At 41.6% G+C, this 21,707-nt stretch overlaps 1 protein-coding gene across 1 annotated transcript in view; it reads right to left on the reverse strand.

Annotated features, from left to right (window-relative positions):
• Positions 1–21,707, reverse strand: part of TENM1 (teneurin transmembrane protein 1) — a 349,960-nt gene that overhangs the window by 34,790 nt on the left and 293,463 nt on the right. Inside the window, exon 24 of the mRNA XM_075162386.1 lies at positions 14,621–14,775. Within this exon, the coding sequence (XP_075018487.1) occupies positions 14,621–14,775 (155 nt within the window). The remainder of the gene's footprint in view (positions 1–14,620; positions 14,776–21,707) is intronic.

Here is a 21,707-nt window from a genome sequence, read left to right on the forward strand (position 1 = left end):
CCATTCATATCAAAGTAAGAAAAGTAAAGAGGGAAAAATTTATCCTTGTCTGCAGATGCAGGTTTGAAGAGCTTAACTGTTTGGTTGCGGGGGTAAATTTCACTGGGATAAGTTTCATTTATCATGGATTAAAAGAAGCTGCATAAATCCCTAAAAAGGCTTCACCATTGCTTTCATTTCTTGCCATGCATTGCTGGTATATTTTTATTCAATTTCATGTCGTAGCATGAAATTCAGGCCAAAATTTTTCTGATAGTCCTGACTGATGGATTACCTCCTCTCTGTAATGCTCAGCTTCAAGTGCTCTGTTGATGCTACCTTTGCCTTTGTTCAGCTCTACGATACGCATTTGCAGACCTGATCATAACATCCTCCATATTTCTCTTTTGCTGCTAACTTCATTTTTTCATCTCCTCTTACTTATACTCACTTCAGCTGTTGTTTTCAAGCCAAACCCTTTTACTCACCACAACGTCCTTCCAAATAGCATTTTTCTCTCTTCCTACCCAAACCCTTCTTTCTCCTTCCTTCTGCGAGAGACATGGCTCCGAGGAAGGACTCGCACATCAGGAGTGAGCGTATAGTTTACAAGGCTGAAGGAGACCAGTTCTGCTTTCCTGAACTTTTTACAGGATGTCTCACTACATGTATTTCTCTCTGTTTTCTCACAGTTGACAACGACGGATATTTTTTCATCATTTTCTGTCAGTTTGCTCTCACTTCTGGGCTCTTTCCTTTGTTGACACTGACACTGTCAGCTCCTCTCAGCAGCTTAGCTTCTTTCTTAATGGCACACAGAGACACAATTCAGCTCCTGCGGTCTGACACTGGGGAACCCTTCCCCGTGGTGGGATTACAGCCTCCTCCCACGCCGAAGCAGCCTTTGTTTCTCATGCTCCTGATACTGCATATTATAAAATTCAGAATTATACAGTTCAGCTGTAGCAGTGCCTGCTCTAAAATTCACAAATGTTGCCCTCTCTGCATTCATCGTTCCCCAGTGAAAAACCCAAATAAATGAGTTCGTTAAACAGCCTAATGACCGTTGTTTTCTGCCCTGGGCTGGGAAAGCAGCTGTGGCACATTTACAGATGCAGCTCAGAGGTCCGAGGCCACCAGTTCTCCGGCGTCATGGCTCGGGTTGTCTCCCCGCCAACCTGCCTTTGCCATCAATTATTGCCAGCGGATGAGGGACCCAGCGCGGGAACGTGAAGGCAAGGCACCACCGCAACGGTTTTCACCGCTTGTCTTCGCTTCTCTTGCCACAAGATTCGCTATGCTCTCGCTTTCCAGCTCTCTTCTTGTTTCATAATTTCTTTTTTATGATTTTTTTTCTGCTTCACAACTTCAAAGACTGTAAGAGGAATCTTGGGTCTACTAAATTGATAGGAAAAGTTGATTTCTATGGGGACAAGTTTCACACCATCTTTATGTAATAGTAGAGGAAATATTATCCACAATCACATAAGCCCATTGACTATGAAAATAAATGGGACTTAGATTCCTAAGCCATTTAAGTCTGTTTAAACATGGTACCCATGGTTTATACAGGCTATGAAAGAAATACTTTTTTAAATGCTCAGAAAGAATTAACAAAGTATTTCGAGCCGGCCGGTACCTCTGAGAGGAAGAATCTTAGGCTCTTCAATTAAAACATCTCAAAATAGACCATGAATTTGAATCTAACCCAAACACGTCTCCAGTGCTGGAGTGGCAATAAATGTCCTCCAAACATGCCGCTGCAGTTAATTTGCATGGCCAAAAGGAGGGAGCGGGACCAGGTGGTCCCAGGTGAAATCTAGCTAACAACAGGACTGTTTCCATTTTGCCTCACTTTCTAACTTGCGCTTCCAGGTCCCGCGCTTGTCAGACAAAGCGGCACAAAAGTAAGGCTGCATAAATCTTAATAAATCTGTCACTAGTTTTGGCTTCATCTTTCCATTTTGGGCTCAGAAGTTCTGGATACAGAAAGGCAGTGCGCTGCCAATGCAGAAAAGGTGGGAGGAAGATCTTGAAAAGCTTTAATTAAGACAGTAATTAAAAGCTGTTTGAGAACAGTGGATGCTGGTGCTAGTACGTTGTGGTGTCTTTTGCTTCCAATAACTACTGAGGTTCATAAAAGCATCTGGCCTGAAAACTGAGAGGAGGAGAGGATACATAGAAATGAAATTTCCAAAACTGAAAAAAGCAAAGAAAGCAAAAGCCCTGCCTTTGAGCAACACCAGCCACTGTGAATATATCACTCAAATACTCTGACTCTGCCCTGAATCCTGAGTCAAACTGAAAATTAAGATTTAAATTACATTATTGAAATTAAAACTTCCTACAGATTTGCGCCCAGGAAACTGCCTCCGACAACAGCCCTGCTCCTCAGGGCAGCGCTCCCCTGACCCCAGGGCTGGGCAGAAAGTGAGACTGGGGGAAGCGAAGGATGAGGAGCTGCTGCCAGGAGGTTGCCAGTCGGGTGTGTTGGAGCCACAACCGCCTCCTCAGCCAGATCAGGGCTGCAAAACACATTCCTGCAACGATCAGAACAAATGCTAACTCCACAGCTTTCACAAGAAAATGCAAATTAACTTCTGTGATTTAAGCTTTCCCTTAAGAGTTACACCATTAAACTCACAAACACAACTTCTGCAAGTGAAAGAAAGAAGGATGGGAAAAATAGATATTCTGCAATTCATGTTTATGGCAGGGCATCTTCTATAGCAAATACCTACAACGATACACAATTCAATAGTAATAGCTTTTTTTAATCCATTGTAAGAGTAAACTAATTCTTTACTAAACTGTAGCAGAGAGTTAAAGCAAAACAACTATAGAAAATTTTGATTTTTATCTTTATACATTTTTTTTTCACATGGATATAAAAAATTCTAGGCAGAAAAAGCAACTGAAGTAATTTGAGTCCTTACTTTTACAGAAATTAGCACCAAGATTAATTGTTATCACGACATGATTTTCTGCAACTAATTTTTAACAAATATTTACACAATAGATATTTCAACTGAGCAAAATCTAACTAGCTGTCATGCTGCATTGAAAGCAAACACATACTGCTATTAGACTTCAAATAGCTAATAAAAAAAATTAGGCATCTTGCATTTTGCAGAACAAACAAGACAACTGCATTCCATGCAGCAATCCTTTTATGTGAGTATTTACATTGATTAGATACTTGCAAGAAAACGCACTGGAGAGTGTTTGATTCTAGTCTGAGACTGTAAGCAGGCACTCTGCTTTAAATTTATGTCAGCTAAGGCCATCGGTTACTGCTGTGATGTGTATTTGGATATGCATTATCAGACTGTGCCAGAAAAGCTTACAAGGATAAAGTCTAGGACTAATGTTTTTTCAAGCAAAATTAAAGAAATACCACTCAACTAAATAATGTATCTCAAGGCTGGGATGGATACAACCTGGATGTAAAAGGAGAGGCACTCGGTTTTCTTGCCTTTCAAAAAGGCTCTAGACAAAGATTTTAAAAGTGCACCTGAAATTAGGTTTCCAACAGGTTCCTAATCAGATAGCTAAATAAAGTTTTTCATTTTCAGTAGCTGAGCTCTAGATCTAGAAAGGCATAGAAAGGCTCCAGACCTAGAAGGGCTCAGGAAAGCACTACAAAGCAAAACAGTAAGAACAAAGGGGTGGGGGACAGGGATGTGCAGGAGGCCCTAGAAGGGGTCCCTGGAAAGTTCTGTATTCAGAAAGGGCCCATAAGGGCACTGGATCTAGAAAAGCCTGCTGAGCTAGAAAGGGCTGCAGAAGGGCTCTGGAGAAGTGCTAGGTAGGCTCTGAGAAAAAGCTTTAAAAGGCTTCCAAAGCATCCCAGGAGAAAGATCTAGTGAGTCTCTAGACACGCTCAGAAGCTATGGATGCGCCTCCCCGCCCGGCTCCAAAAAGCTCTAGATCTAGAAAGGCCCCATATCTACAAAGGTGCTAGATGTCTTCAGAAAGGCTCTCGACATCTCTGGCAAAGTTCTAAATCTCTGTATCTCGGGCTCTCTGCACTTTCTAGATCTAGAAAGCAACAGGAATCTCTTAGTGCTAGGTCTAGAAACGCCCTTTTAAAACGTCGTCTTTTCTTTGTTCCTTCAAACCAAATCCAACAAGACTGAAGCAAATAGCGTAAGTTATAAATCCTTCTGGATGGGAGCATACTAGAGTCATTTCACAATGAAATTAGTTCCTTATGACTAGGCTACTTATACCAAGTTTCAACCATTTGATCTCTCCTGATTCCCCAAATTTTTAGCATACCTTTCATGAGCCACCCAACGCACTTCTTATAGTTCATGGTAGTAATAGCAAAAACACGTTGGTTTTGTTGTCACTATTGATATGGACACAGAAATATAACTCTGAACTGGCAAGAAAAATAGAATTAAAATGAAATACATATGGATGGAAGACCTAAAGGGTTTTACATCATATCATGACTTTCCCCAGTTCTCACCAGAGACAGCTACACGCTGTTCAGTTTCCCATTTTGCTTTGAGCAGTTGATTGAATGGCTATTGAGTGATGTTCAGACATTTATGATTTTCCTGCAATGTGACCTACATTGCTAAACTTCATAAATTTATTCTCCAAGGCAGTGTATCATTTTGCATGCCATACCCATCCCAAAGGAATCTATCAGCAGGAGATGAGGCACAGTTTGTAAAAGCTGAATGTCCTTCAGACATTTTTAGCTAATTTGTTTGTAAATGTGAGTGTTATTGTCAGAGTAACATACAGCATAAAATGGTGCTCTCTATCATTCTGTTTGCGTCTCTCTCTGTGGCCTAAACTCCATGAAGCACAGCTATAAATGTAACCTCTGTATGGCACACTACAAATGGATACAACCAATTTCTGACTTGACATTTGCATTTTTTTTTCCTCCACTGACACAGTGTCTTTTCTTTTTTTTTTTCCTTGGCAGAAACAAGGGTAGAAAAGATGCTGAAGCAAAGCCGGTATCATGAAGAGGGGAAAACAGGCGTTCTTAGCTGTCATTGCCCGGGCTGCAGCTCCTGCCACGTTACTTTCTGTGGTTGTCACAGGTTACTTTTGCCTGACCTCAGCAGCTTGTAAGCATAACTCAGGGCAAACTTAGTCCTAATAATAATACCTCCAAAGCAACACTTCTTGGTACTAAAACCTTTGCAGTCTTTGCTTATAACCAGCTTTGAGACTCAAGAAGTACCCAGGCAGCAAGGGAACAACACCCTCCAGAGTTCCCTCGTGCTGACATGCTTCAAAGTCCTGCCCTTTGTAAGCTGTTATTATTACAGCGGTGTTTTGACAGGATCTGCAGACCTTCCGGTTCCCCTTAGCACCTGGAGCAATTTGCAGGCCAGAAGTATCACTCTGCTGCCTTTTTTGACCCCCCTCCCGCCGGTTATTGCAGTGCAATGCTTTCAGTCATACAACCATACCCACACTTGCTTTTACAGCTTTCCAATGCAGCAGTTCGCAGCTATGTAAAATTTCAATGACCTGACAAGAGAATTAAATGCCTATATCGCTTTTTTCACTTACACTGGTTTTATGCCTTTATTTCTGTAAGCTTTCTCCTGATCTGTGCTGTCATGAAGACAGACCAGGAGTCCAAAGACCAGTCCTCACTCCCCTAAGATGTAGGACAATCTTCCCCTGACCCAGTCAATGCAACACCTTCTGCCCCAGCAGAGCGCGACATCTCTGCAGGAAGGACACCACCACCCTGGTGACTGCTGGCCTCAAACCTGCCCTGCACTCAAACTCCAGACTTGTGCCAGCCCAGTTGGTCTCCCTCCCCCTAATGCTGTAAGCGCTTCCAAACGCCCAAACCAGAATACACTGGGCAATATGAAAGGCTTGGAATAGAGGCAGTAAAGACAGCTCCACGTAAAGCTCAGTTATTATTGTTATTCACTTTATAACACACAAAACCTGTTACATCTGTGGGAGGTCCTTTACCCCACGGATGTGTGAAAGGTTGGTTGGTGAGAGGAGGAGAGCAACATACACACAATACCAGCCCTGACAATCTTAAAAAAAAAGGCTAATGTAGGAGTTGCCTCCATCAAAGCAGACATTTCTTAAATCACAGGCAGGCCTTGTGGATGAACAACTGGATTCAAAGAAAAGGCTCGCCTGCTCAGCCTGCCTCTGCATCAACATCTACATTCCCTTCTCAGCAGACCTTCTTGGGGCTTGGACTCCAGGGTGTCAGGGACCAGCTTTCACTATCCAATTACTTATGGTAGCTCTGCAGTATACGTAGAAACCACATATACCTATATGCATATAGACATAGTTATATAGGCATATATAGGTATATATTATGTGTATATATATTCTTCATGCATACATTTTGTCCACGATGTCTCCTCAACAGATAAAAAAGTCAGGTGTAGTCACTGATATATCTCAAGCCACTGCAGACTCCCACCAGTCTGGCAAAGCTGCGCTAAACATTTTCAGCAGCGTAATTCAGCACAGCAGATAAAAGGCCTCTGCCACAAATAACTCATCAGCTAGACTCCATCGTACTGAAACCATATTTAAACGAGAGAGATAATCAAGGGCTACTTGCGCATAAAGAATAAGAAGTGAAGCAACCAGATGAGTTGGTTGCTTGGGAAAGACTGACAGGAGAGCCTTGAAACAAGCCAGGCTTCTCAGCTGGGGACCCCTTCCCTGGAGAGCTAAAAGAGGGTCAGGGGTCTGGGGAGCTGGGCGATGCGCTGGGGCCCCGGCCAGGAGAGGACGGTGGGCGAGCTGGAGGAGGCCCGGGGGTGGCGGCGCAGCTTGGATGTGTTGGTGTTGCTGGGGGGATACGCACAGGGGCTTTGTGCACGCGCAGGCATTTGCTGAGCGTGGGGGTTTCTGTTAGTCGCGAAGGTGCACTTGAGGGCACCTAGGCCCAGGGGTGAGCTGCTACCTTCTTGCCAGCCATTCTTACAGGAGTTTCTTCCTTCTTGCAGTTTCTCGTTAGAGACAAATGATGAAAAAACCCAATTTAAATCTAGCTCTGTATAGCACAAAGTAAGAGAAAAGTCGTGAGTAGAGGTCTGTCTTCACTGCACCATCACGTGTCTAACACTCCCTGCCTCAACAATCAAAGAAAAGGATGCAATTGCTGGAAGAGTTGATTAAAATGTACATAGTCTTTTCCTCAGTAGTAATGCATTATTTATGGCAGATAATTGAAATAAATTGCTGTTTTGCAGGTGACCAATATAAAAAGAGCACTTGGGCTTTAAGGAAGAAATTGCAGTGTGACTTCATCGCATGGTATCTCGCTTCTATGACTAATATTTCAAATTCAGTGATAGAATAATTTGATTAGAATATAAATTAGCTGTGATGAAACCATCCTGCTTTCTGTTTGATATTCTAAAAATCATATTATACACCTACAAATTTGATTCATGAGCTCTCACAGACTTTTTTCCACCTGAGGTCCTAATCCTATGAGCCTCTTTTCTCTCAGTTCCTGTTAAAAAGAGGCTACTTAACCTCTCCTCTACTCCTGGGAAAAGATTATTTTATCTTCTACCTGAAGATCCTTTTTTAAAAAGGCTTTCAGCTTGGTTTTGCTTCAAAGTATGGATACTAGTGATTGCTCGTTCCTGCATATGCTATGATGGCTGGAATTATTTTGTATAGGCTTATGGTTTCCAAAGATTAACACTTAATAAATTGGGGGGGGGGCCTCATTTTTGAAAAGGTTTGAAAATGCCTCAGTAAAGGCTCTGTCCATTACCTGTTTTGGTCTATTTTTCAGAAACACATACATTCTCTTAGGATACAGTTGCTCCCTGCTACACACTCACCACTCACCACCCTTTCAGTTAACCGAAATCACCAGTTGCTGATTTTGCTGGGGCCACAACTTCCACGCTAGTTAGCTTCTCTGGTACTCCAGCAAAGCCAGAGAAGAAAGAACATGAAATTAAGCAGCAGAGTAAAAAGAACCAGAGAATAAGACAACTTTATACCAGGAAAAAAACCCAACAGCTTTTCTGGGCTCCTTCATGCAGCAAAAATTACAAAAAATAATAATAAAGATCTTTTCTAAAAAGAAAAAAGCTCTGAAAGTCTCCTCTAAGAAGAGACCACAAATAAAAATTAAAGGGCCTATAAATTGTCATTTCTGCTTTGTGTGCTTTTTGTTCAGCCATTTCATGAATACACATAAAACATCTTTCTGCAAAGCACTGAAAAACACAGTTCAGAGATTTGGAATATTTATGAAACATTAATTACACATAACTAGAACAGTGTATCAAAAGCCTCACACCAGCAGAGGACTAGAAGTAAATCAAGAGCAGGGGTAGTTTTGCAATACTTTGCTACAGTGAAAACAAAGTTGTTGCTTTTTGATGGCATGCAGCGCTCTAACACAATTAGAATATTATGCATCTAGTGTTAAAAAAAGCCAATGAGAAAGCGTTTTGCCCTTTCTGCTTTTACAAGAATGCAGTATATACTGTCGGGTATGTAGAGAAACACCTAAAGGGATAGTGTGTCTTCCTCTGACCTGCAATACTAATTAATTAATTGGCTCCATGTAATCCTGCAGTTGCTTTGTGATATCCTACTCTCAATCTGGCTTAAAAGTACTTCAGCCTAGAATCAGTTATTTGGTTTGTATGCTGGCAGCTCACTCCCACTGTTTCTCACCCATTCATCAGATCGTATTTTTGTCTTTCACATTTTCCCCTTCCTGCCTCCAACCGTACCCAGCGAAATTTCTGTTCAGGCTGTGCTTGCTCTGATGAGCAGGCCCTCATTGCTGCTTTCAAGTGAGGTCACCATGTCCTGGGAGCTTTTTGTTCTGCTCAAAAGGCTTCCACAATGCCACTGAAGCATGTTGTGCCTGTGCAGATGCTGGTGGGGAGCGCCTGCAGCACTTGTGACTGCGGGAGCAATGTCAGCGTTTGCATTTTTGAGATATATACTACATTTTCAAGCAATTCTGCTCATCTTTACTCCCGCTTTCCAGCATTCTGTCTCTTACTTCACTATTTCAAGTAGGTCATCAACAGCGTTACCTATTGCTCTCTCCCCTCTCCTCCATCATTAAGGTAGGCTGTCCAGGACATGGTGTTCTTGCCATGCGTGGGTCGCCTTTAAACCCTGTTCTAGAAATCTGCCTTTTAATTTGACCTATGCAAGCAAATTGCCTACATAAGTAACACTGTCGCATTTTTATATGGGAGCAAAGCATTTTGCAGTGTCACTGAAGTTTATGTGAAGCAACACAATATAGATGGTTCCCTCACGTGGAGAACTGCTGAACAAAGGCTGATGAAGTGCAAATGTCAAGAAAAAGTCTTCAAACCAGACCTTTCATTTTGGAACACAGCAGTGACAGTTATTAACACCATCAATCAGGCCAGAGCTATTGCTTTGGCGCAGACTCGTGCCTGGCGGGACTGACATCAGCACGAGAACAAGGCCATGGTTACAGGCTAAGAGACAGCTCTTGGGATTCATTTTCTGTTGCCTTGCAAATGTTTGGTCTCTATATTTGCAGGGATTGTGCTCGAGATTGATTTAAACAGTTCCCAAATACTAACTGCTACCACTCGCACAGATATAAATGACTTGAGGTTCAGAGTGGTGGAAATTCAGCTCACATATTTCTCATGGGAGGAAAGATACAGGATGAAATTGCAAGATGGTAGAAATATCTGCTAATTCTCTCCTCAGCTATCGCCACGGCAATGGAGGCAGAAAAGAAGCGAAGCTTATCGCTCAAGCTGAGCTGAAGAGTTTTTACTTTCACACAAAACCTCCCACAACGTCAATATAACTTCTGTGAACACTGGATCTAATGAAGTCTGATTTCCTAAGGACTTCCGTCTCATGGCTGACTGACTTGGGAGTTTAATAAGATCCAAGCACCAAATGAAGCTTTTCCTCTGAATGGCGCATTTATTAGATCCTGAGTGGAATCTCTGGAGTTTAATAAAAGAAAGCTCATGCTACAATATTTCCTTTTGAAAGGGCACTTTAGGTCTCCCTCCTCCAACTGGATTAATATTTTTTATGGAACATGTAGGAATTTAATTGCTGTGAAGGGTAGTGTTCCTCTACAAATTTGTTTGAAATTGGCCCAAGATTTTGATTTACTGCAAGGAAAAGAATACTGACAGACAGACAGACACACCCACACAATGTCCTCTCATTTGCTACCAATAACCAGGCTAAAACATTTCCGTATACCCTAGGGATGCAGCAAACACTACGAGTGTGTGCACATTTGAGAAAAAGAGCAACCGAGAGATGCCTCTGATCTAGACCAGGATCAAGCCCAAATTGATCAGGCAGTGAAACAGAATGATGATCCCCTCTCTTTTCCTTCTTTCATTCTCCATCCCAGTCTCCTCCCTCAGCACTCCCGTTGCGGCTTGTGGCCAGGAGGCCCTGCCGCAGCTCCTGCTGCGGGGTGGTCCCCCCAGCCAGCCCACTGCTGGTGCCAGTTCGGAGAGCAGTCAACAGTGCAGTAATTCGAGAAGTCAGGAGGAGTATTTTAGACCAAAGCTTATGTCCCTGATTTAGAGTACCTACAATAGTCTTCCCATCCAAAGGGTACGGGGAAGGTAGGAGATGTAGCAGGTAATTCTGTTCTCGTCAGCTGGGCTTCAATTTGACAGGAGATACTCAGTAGACCGTACAGCTGGGAGATCAGTTAGCTCAATCCATGGGGCCTCCAGCTCAGATGCAAAAGTATAAGGTTCAACATGGGTTTATCATTCATTTAATTAACCTACAACAAAACAGCTTCCGAAGAAGAAATGAAGAATGGGAGCCAGACCTAGAAGAAGCCAAGGACCAAGCAGGAGGGGCACTCATCTGAAAAGTCCGGCATTCAGATTCTGGGTTCTGTAGATTAGTGAGGTGAATATTAAAAATCACAGAACAAATGAAGACCAACACCACCTTTTGATATTCTTGAAAAATGTTTTGCCTTTAAAATTTAGCTCTTGTTCATGTTCTAGTATTCAGGGTTTCAGAGGCAGCATTTTCAAAAAATATGACAGCTCTATCAGAATGAAAGATACTGGAATAACTGATTTTAATGTAGGTGTCTGCTATCCTGGCACCAATGGTGAATGTTGAGTATATACACATATATATTCATAAAGCTAGCTCTGAAGAACCATTTTCTTTAGATTTGCTCCTTATTAACTAACTGAAGAACATTAAAATCATCTGTGCTGAGAAGAAAAGTCATCCAAGTTTTGTAGATGCTGAAACAGTACTGAGAACGCTGGCATACCATATAAACACCTCAACCAAACGTCCTTTTCCTCCTAAATTCAGATTAACAGTGAAGTATGAGATCGAAGTAATTAGTCAGAGCTTGGTAGTTTATTTGCCACAACACACAATCTTTTCAACCCCAGCTGTTCTTCCCTCCCCCTGTTATGAATGCAGAATACGATGCTTAAGAATGAGAAGGTGGTGAATAACACAGAATGATTAATAAGAAGTGTTTCCATCAAAACTGATATTGGAATAAATGATTAAACCCTTTCATAATCAACTCATTTATTAAAGTGAATGCCTTAAAGTGAAAGCTTGTCATTTATGGCAGTTTTTGCAATGGGCAGTTATTCTATGTGTTTACTTCAAGAGTACATTTTTGTACTTCGGTAAATCAAGAAATATTGATTTTGAGCAAGTCGTTGATTTTATTGTCAGAACAAATTTAGCTTTGAGAATTGATTTTATTAACCTATTTCATAAGTCCCTCTAAACACACAATTTGTGAGCAACCCACATTCTCTTGATGTAAATGCCATTTGTAATTTAGCCAAAAAACAATTTAAGTGGAGATGGGCCAAATTCATTTTTCATTTATGTTTATGCCATTCTGGAATAAACTCAGCAGTCTTTCAAGGATATACAATTGTTTCTGACTAATAGAAAATATCATTCCCTTATTTTCATTGATATAATTTCAGATTAACATGCTTGACTTCAAGGGGATGTGATTATTTCATAGAGTTTTCTGGTTATCAGCAACAATTTTGGAAGAAGACTATCGAGCCAATTTGATACAGTTACTTTTCAGAACTTGCATTCTCGGCATTTATTTTGTGTCTGTGTTTTACTGCATATGTGAAAAACCTCAAAAGTATGGATTTTGTGAAAAATTTTAATAAGTAGATTCACTTAACCTCCCCCAAAACAAATCCTCCAAACAAGAAATGCTTCCAAAAGCTATATATACACATGTACTGCAGATTGTCAACAATGTGACTTCACCTATCATTATTATACAGTAAGTATTACGATACTTGGACTTAGAAAATGGCCACTTTTTAGAGACACTTGAATATGGCATCATTTATGTTGCTTAGAATACTTACTGGCATGCATTCACAACTTAGCTGAAAATTATCTCAATCTATGTGGTAAGAACATATCTTGATTTCCCAGAATGCTGAAACATTTGCAAAATTTTCAGAAATGTGCAGCAATAGTTTCCTGTAGGTGCTGCGGATTGTTCATGGAAAAAAAAAGTTTATTTCTGCTTCTATGAAAAGAAGGCCCCACCCGAGCTGAATGTTGATGTCCTGAGAGCAATATAAAGAAGAATTTGCTCTATGATATGCTTTTTCTTATCTATGATTTTGCAGAAGCCCTTTCTCCATGGCATTGGAACTGTGTGACAACACAGGCAGACTAAACCTGTTTCTGGCAAGTAGCCAACCTACCAAAAAATGGGATTTTAGGGCTATTTATATCTACTTACAAATTTGGCATATTTGATTTCAGCCCAAAAAGTTTACCTTTTTAATTTCATTTTAATTTAAAAAGAAAAAAAATCATTTTATTTCCGCATTTGCCAGACCCCATGCTGCAACTTGTTTGCTAAAGGGTATTTGCATTTTTTAAAAGGAATTGAAAACCATCAAAACTCACAATTTCAGATTTAGTGAGACATTTTGTTACTGAGCAAAATGAGCAAAAATTTGAACATAAATACACAGCCACGCATTATATGGCCAGTAAAGCAATTATTTGCACAGCCTGAGACGCATATCACAAGGAGAAGGCAGGGAGCAGACGTTGCACCTGGCACCATTCCCCGCACCTCAGAGATCTCTAATCCGGTTATTGATGCCCCAGGCAGTTGTTATATGTATCCAAGAAGCAAGCAAATGTGCTTCAGGCAGCTTTAAGTTCCACGAAGCATCGCTCCTGCCAGCTCGTATGTAGCAATGGAGCGGAGAGTCAGTGCCTCCAGCTGGGGAGCGCTGCTTGCTGGAGTGGGTTCCTGCTCATCTGCAGGACTGGCTATCCTGCGAGAAGAGGCGCCAGAGCAGATGCCAAGATGCCCAGAAGCCATATGATCTTAAGACAATTACTAGGCTAGTTTAAGCTTGGGTTTAGCACAACTAAGCCAGCTGACCCTGTCCTGCTTTACATGGAATAATTACGTGTCTACTGGACCAGAGAGAATACAAAGGCCTGTCTATCCCAGAACTGGGAAGCCGAGGTTCCCCTCCCCACATTTGCAAACACTTAGGGTGCAGTGACAGGTGAAATGGAAATTTTTCTGTTTTGACTCTAGTAATAAGATCCCCAAGTGCTTCTGTGACAGCAGCATAAGATTCCATTGTTTGTCCCTGTAAAATCTGGTAAAAGCTACCCAAAACATTGACCCCACATTCTTCATGTATGTGAATACAAGATCATAATCACCTGCTATTACTCAAAGTCTACTTAAAAACGAGGAACAAGCTCTCACCATTGTTACGCAGTGTATTTTAACTGTGATTTTCCAGTTGTGAAGGACTGAGAAAAGGGCAGGGAGAAAATGAAAAGCAAAATTAACTGGATCCTGGTTATTAGCTTACACAGTCCATAATATAACTTTAGTATGTTCTTGAATGCCTCAAGATTTTTTCAAGTACAGCTTTTCCCCCATTTTGACGCTGATTAATTCAAGTGTTTATTAGCAAAGGCCAACCCCTTCCTTGTGCTATCTGTAAGTGTGGCTCCCTGACTAGTCAAGAGTACGATTCATGTTTCTTCATGTTTATCTATGTATCTTCTTTAGCATAAACTAGAGATGCAATAAGTGTCTTTTAGTCCAATTTCTTTTACCCTGCTCTTGAAATAAGAACTGAGAAGCACTTTGAGAAATGTATTGAAATGCAGTAGCTTCACTACAATACTGCCATTATGTAATTACTTACTGTAATGCTCCTCCACGATTTAGAACAGACTTAGATGTAAACAGAATATATATTTTTTCCATTTAGTAGTTCAAGCAAATCAGTCTGAAAGCTGGACTAAAGGAAAGCGCTCTAAACTTCTGATAAACCCCTTAGACGATGTATCTCAGAGTAGCAAGCAACCTTCTAAAGCATTATGTATTCTTTATATAAGCCCCTCTACACATTCATATGCCATGTCCTGAAAAAAAACAAGTGTATAGTTTTGCATTTATGTGGTACACCTTGAAATAATCATGTGAATGGAAGATGCACTCCATACTGTGCAGTCCAGAATTATCTTATTCATCCAGCATATTCTGATATATAATCCTTGCACAAGAAACTAAGTTATCTGTCTCCACAATGTGTAGAAAAGTGACAACACATGAAAACCAGGTGTCTACCTGAGTGATGTCCATTCCAGAGTCACAGCTCAATGGCTGGGTTGATGTGAGGCCGTTCGAACCTATTATTGTTGTGATCACACCGTTCTCATCAATTTTCCGAATCATGGTACCATCAACGAAGTAAATAAATCCATGCTTATCTACAGTGATACCTGGGTGAAGGGAAAGGGTAAAAAAGAGTGTTAGTACTGACATTACCTAGATTAAAAAGTATGAGCTTAAAATGTCTCCTCTCCTCTTAGACTCTGCTGATTAAAAAGAGTATGACTTTTTTTTTTCCCTACTCATTACTTATTTGAGGCTTATACAAACTGTATATGGAAAGATCACACCCGTATATCAGACTGTCTTTGACTTAGAGAAAGAAAGAAGATATGAGGAAGAAGCAGAACAAAACAGCAGAGGCTTTGCTTATAATGTAATTCTACACACATAGAATTAGGCTCTTCAATAACTTTGTGTCATGTCCATCAAAAAGTGGGATGAGACTAGCTTTTCTAAAAACTTATCTTACAATTGATTTTTCTTTATTTTCACCTTCTTAATTCTCATGCAGAAGCAAATGTTTTTTATTACTATACTGTCTGAATTGTCAGAGTGTCTGAGCAAGGAAGAAGCACCCACAGAAAGCGAGAGAGACTTTCCTTGTGATGTAGGCTATACATACAAATGGTGCAAAGCAGGCTCTGCTTAGCAGGCAGAAGGAATATCGGTGCTGCAGGATGTATTGCAGTGCAGTGTTGCCCAAGATGATGGTCATGTACTGGAACAGCCTCACGATAACCGTGGGCTTCAGCAGGAGCTAGTGCTGTTCTCCCACTTCTGGATCTGCAGTAGCTCTAGCACCCCTGCACCGCACTGCACAGGAGAGATGGACCCCGAAACAAATGAGAGGGCTATGCAAAGGAAAGATCGTGGTCTTCTGTATTTCAGTGGGGAACAGAGGGCTTGCTGTCTCCCACCAGCAGTGTGTGGTACAGCCATGTCACAACTCATGCCCAGCCCTGGTCTGTCCCAGTCTAACACTTTCTCCACAGTTCTTCCTGCATTCAATTTATTAGACTTTTCTATATTGTATGAACTGTAAGTAATGTTAAAATGTTGAAAATATAGCTAGAAAAGCACTTCTATTCATGTTAGGTTTGTGAAATCCTTTCTACCAAAACCGCTCAATTTCTTGCTTTAAACTACTTCATAATTTCCCATTTAAAGTTGCATAACTTCGCAATTATAGCAGCTGCTGTGCACAGTCAAGCTATTTTAATAATGAATTTATGTTCTGCTACACAGAAATGAAAGGCAGAGGACTTGAACAGATGGTTTGGACAGCGGCTTATATGGTTCTTGATTTTTGTCCCCTGCATTTAGCACAACTGAAGGCTGCATGTACTCTGAGTTTACAAAACACTTGTCTGCATGCCAGTTCAGGATCTCACACAGCAATTCTACACACCATTAAAAAAGAAAAAAAACCCAGACTGAACTCCCTCACTTCCCTGCTCCATTTCCTTATAGTTAATATAATTTCTTTAAATATTGTAGCCGGGGGCAAGGGAGAGTAAGCAGTCTGGGGGGCAGAGGCCGGACCCTGATGGGGAACATGCATCTCCCACGGGGCTGGGAGAAGGGGGGACAGCCTCCCCAGGCCCCTAAGTAAATCTGTACCTGGCAGTTGGAAATCCCTGGGGATTGAGTTACACGTTTGAGTGTAATACGTGTTCTCTTACAGTGTTAACACCCAGTGGCAGGGTCCCAGGACAAACTGTCCCTGACCACTTCTCTTCTAAGAGAAGGCAGGAGTGATGTCCACACCAGTTTTCCTGTCGCGGCCAGGAGGTTAGCGAGGGCTCGGCCCTCCCCTCTGCCGGAGCAGGCTGACCTCCTCCGCCGGAGGGTTTCCATCCCTCACTCTGGCCAAGAGGGAGGCACTGAGCGAGGCTGCAAAGGCCTTGCAGGGGGACGGGCTTTCGGGTACACCCTGCCATCATGGCCCCCACCGCCCCGTTCCCATCCAGAGGTGCCCCTTCACCGCAGGTGATGTTTAGGCACCTTGCAAAGGTCTGAGGGTATCATCAAACAAAAATCCAAAGGCCACAGCAATTAACTTTAACGTCTAGCACTCCTACTGTGTCCAGCTTTGAGGCTATCTGTCAGCACAGTGTTGGTAGTTGAAATTAATTCTTTAATTCAGTGTATTCATCTGGCTGTGAACTGCCGTTAGGAGAGGGGTGTTCACCATCCTGCCACCCTCTCCATCCAGGACAAAAAATGCCCACGGCCTGCTGAAGTGCCGCAGGGGACAGGGTTAGGCTACGTCGCTTCGTTATGTGAAACGGCTGATCACTGACATGTCCAATTCTCCGGGGCAGATGTCACCTGGGGGATTGAAATCACCTGGCGGGGGCTGGATGGGTCAGCTGGGGGGAAATCTGGGAGGTTATAAAAAGGCTAAAGGAAGAGCAGACATCTTGGGTCCTGGGTCCCCGCTGGCCTGTGAGCTCGCAGATTGTGCCTCCTTGTAGCAGCTCCCTCGGAGGATCTTTACTCTTTAATGAGAGACTAACGGTGCTTTTGGAAACTACAGAACGACTGGCAAGCTCACGGCTGTTGGCTGCTTCTGAGAAGTCCAATTTATAAATCCAAAAGGCTGAAGGTTCGAAGGTGAGCTGAGGTAACGAGTGCATCTGAGAAGCTAAAGGGTTTGTGTTGGTGTTGAGGGGGTGACCTGTGTGTTCCAGTTTTTGGGAAAGGATGGCACCTCTGTCTGTCCCTCACGCACGCTAAAGAGACTTTGCACTGAAGAGACCTGGGCACACATAAGGCCAGAATTCGGGGCTGGCCGCCTCTTCAGAAACAAAGGCGAGGTGTGCGAAGCAAACTGCAAAATCTCTTTTGATAAAACTGCGCTGCTAAAACATCCCCCCTTAAAGCAGCAGTCAAAGCAAAAAGAAATCCGGCCTGGTTATTGATGACCATATAAACAATTAATATATAAATCTGATGAGGTTCTTCCAAATGTTATTCTGAGGGAAGGTACACGGCAGAAGCCAGCAGAGCACACCGCACTGCAAGGACTGCACCTTCTGCGGCGCAGCTAGAAGTCTGCAGAGGCTTTCATGACAACGGTTCCCAAAGGCCTGAGTCAGGATCTGCAGTTTAGTTTGTACGTGGGTAAATTTTCTCTTCAGAGAATGAGAAGGGCTGTGTTGACTCTGCTATCGCAGTTCGGGGACACAGAGCAGGTGGAGCCGGGCTCTGAGGCACTTCTTGCTGGGATGCTCAGGGCTTCCCGCCCTCCTGCCTGGGCTCTGTCCTACGCTGTAGAGCTGAAGCGTGCTAAGGGATTATTAGTAAATGAAAAAGCTGCTAGGAACATTATTCTAGGGTTTTTTTCTTCAGGGATGGGTGAAGGTTGGAGACAAAAGTGTCTTCAGTCCCAGCCTCCTCCTATTTTCTTGAGAGTCTCTCGACTCCTTTTGAGAAGAAAAAGCCATGCTGGACTGCTGGGGCAGGGAAGGTGTGAGGAGCAAGGACCACCGTATGTGACTATTGTGGTGTGCACGCTGCTATGATTGTTGGGGGTGTTTTTAACCTCACTGATATTGCATCGTGGAGCAATATTAGATGGGATTTGAATTGCTTTCCAGTGTGGCTCACAGGCTCAAATGAGAACCCCGATGTGGGTGGGAGCTATAGGACATATGCTGTGTCTTAGTCTGCCTTTGCAGAGGGGTGGTGCCGCGTGGTAAGCGAGGAACTATGCTTCTCACCTGGGCAGCGCAGCCCTGGACCGGATCCATGCCATGGATAACACAAGGCCAGGATCTATCACTAGGGCAAGTGCCTCTTCTGTTGTACGCAATTTCCCTGTGAACAGATGGCTGTGTTGGCTGCAAACCATCCGTTATATAAAAATCAAAAATTATGCTGCAATAAAATAAAGCTACTCAGCTGTGTTGCTGAATGGATTTCAAACACTGACCAAGGATCCTTTAATGTTAATAGTGTACATTTTGCTCTCCAGCCATTGCAGAAAGGCAATCTATCTGCAAGGGAAGTACATATGCCGGTGTGATGGCATAAACAAGCCTACGTCTTCAGTATTTGTACTAAAGATAATAAATTTCTGGTACTTCCTAATAAGCCAGTTTCTTCAAGTACCACTATATATATGTTCAACAATGAACTACTGCTTCCAGGGCTTACTCCCGTATACTAAAACAACATGACTTTACACATTTGAAAAAATTACTTATGCATTTAAGCCTAGTTGACAAATACCCTATACAAGGCATCAATTGGAAAACAAAATACAGATTTCTGGCTAAACTGTCTCAATTTATTCATCATTAGAGTTGGATTCGTTAATGCTCCTGTCACATCTTGCATGATGCTTCACATAATCTGTACTCCAAGAGCTTATTTTTAATCCTTTTCTGACGTACAGTGTAATGCAGAATCAAATCACACACAGCACTTCAATTGTGCTTTAATCACCGAGGAACTCGGAGACGAAACATGCACATGCTGAGTGTAATGAATTACACTGAGTGCGAGTAGGAACACTGCTCACTCCATGAGTGAGTAAAAAAGGTCATTTTTGGGTATCTCTTCTTTGCACAAGAATGAGATGTAGTTTGTATTAGGCTCTCAGTGTGATTCTGTTTTTTTAAGGAACCATAGCATAAACTGTATGCCCAACTGACGCTGTCTTTGGGCACAAATGTGACCTATTGCACAAGTGACAGACTTACCTTGCTTGGATATGAGACTGATGTCTGAGTAAGGACAAAATAAACTTGTGCAAGGATTTAGCCTTGTTCTTTGACTCAGGGCTGAGCACAATCTGCTTTTCTGAGTAACGTGGTTGTACATGACTGTTTTTTTTTAGTCATGTTTAGTCACTGGGACTGTCTTACATAGGACTAGATTTTGTACCTGAATGTAAAACAGTGTGAACATCTATCTCCAGTAGATTTATGCACAGACATCCTGGAACAATATTTATCACTCTTAGAGGTCTTTTAATCAGTACCATTTAACTTCTGTTAACTAACATTAAAAATGAACTGCTGCTAGTGCAATCACACATGGCTACTAAGTATCATCACCAGAAAGACTCTGCAGAAAAAGTTTTGCTCTTTATAACTGTTTTCTGCACAAAATAGTACTTAGTAGACGGCCTGAGTACAACCATGATAAACACAGAAGGCCGACTATAACCTCTCCTGTTATATGCTCTCAGGAGTGATTTTGGTTAAAGGGTTATTTCCCTTGACAGATCTGCCTTAGTGCACACATGTACACGACCACAAATGCAAATAATGCTTTGAAAGCAAACGGATCACTTTTGTGTGTAGTTCTCATACGTATAAATTCAAAATACATATGATTATTATACACACGATCTTTCAGTCTAGAAATTTTGGCATTTCAACATTAACGGAGCTAAGCTTATAGTGCTAAAAATATGCATTAAAAGTAATACAGTAAATTCCCCATTAAGGTATTTTCTTTTTTCCCCCCCCCCATCATAGCCAGCACTTGTGTTCTAAGAAACTCTTTTTGGGAACAAATCCTTTCTGAACGCACAATAAACAGCAGCTAGAGCTGTATGTTGCCCACTTCTGGAAATTCTACTTTACACTTTTTGCTCAGCTAAAAACTTTGCAAATGAGCATTTTGCATTGAAAACTTCTAATTAAACTTCTGAAGAATTTGTAAAACATCATCTAAAACTACTGGTGAGGACTGATAAAAGAGAATGCCACCTTCTGCTGAAGTAAAACTGTATTTAGAAGGAGATTGTGATTCTCATAAAACTTTTAATAGGAAGAAGTGAATCAAATTGGTTAATTACCATTTTATGGTTGGTAAAAGGGCAATTTACATGCCATCCATTTCTAAACTTCTAAATGTCTCCGGTGCTTTTAATTAAAGCTGCCATCTAGAAACTACTAAAGCAATTTTATGCAATTAGTTATTTATAGGTTACCATAATACACCACTCAAAATATGATTCAAGTGATTTGCAGTCTGTTGCTCTGTGATCTTTGTCATCTTTACTTCATTACTGTCTCAGTACTAGCGGCAAAATATTCAGCAGGCCTTTGTCAGCTGGAGCACGACTTCAGTACTTGCACTTGAGTGTTGTTCTCCTTAGACGCATACACTAGAGTTGGAGCAAACAGCATTTCCAACTACTGACTGTGAGTGAAAATGTCCTGCTTCCAGTCTGAGATATGATGACTGGGGTCATACTTACTGCTGACAATGGTTAGCAGAAAAGTGAATAACTTACGCATTCAGATGAAGGTTGGATGAAATTTAGGAAAACTTGCTGTCCAAAAAGTTTACCTTAAATGTTCTACAAGATTCCCAGACTTCTGAAATCATAGGTAGCTAAGACTACTGAAGAGAAAAATATGGAATAAATTTTGCTGAGTCAAAAATGGCATGAGATGAATTTTTTGCTGGTTCTATGATGCTTACATGACAATGATTCTTGGCTGCAAAACACCCTGGTTTGCGTACTTCTTACTTTATATACTGCTAATGAAACATCTCATCCCATTCTGCTTTCCTTTTTGAATTATATAGAAGCGTTGAAAAGGTCTTAGGAATTTACAGAACAGCAAAGATTGCTGAATAAATAGTATTGATCGTTACCTATGACCAATAGTATGATCATTACTTACCAAGACCCCTATGGGGTGTCTTGTTTTCACAAAAGGCTACATTAGGAGTTTGGTCTGCATCCTACTGAAGGTAACAGGAATCTTGTAGCTGAGCAGAGGCAGGCCCGAAACAGGCTACTGTCATTTGACAAATGTAAAGGTTTCATCTGAGCAGTTGTTCTTACAGCTTTATTTACTTTAGAAAGTATTGCTGCAGATGGTGAGCAACAAGACTGATTATTTCAGGATGTAAGCTACTGGGGTGAACGCATTTTCAAAACCATGATTTTTTTTTTAAGTAGTATTTCTTTAGTAATTTCAAGCAAAATGAATAAAACTACACTGCAGAACCGATTTTTAATATAAGTTTTCATTTGTGTTGCTAGTTCATGGCCATGGGTCTGAGT

The sequence above is a fragment of the Calonectris borealis genome, chromosome 13 (genome assembly GCF_964195595.1).
Source record: "Calonectris borealis chromosome 13, bCalBor7.hap1.2, whole genome shotgun sequence".
Classification (NCBI taxonomy): Eukaryota; Metazoa; Chordata; class Aves; order Procellariiformes; family Procellariidae; genus Calonectris; species Calonectris borealis.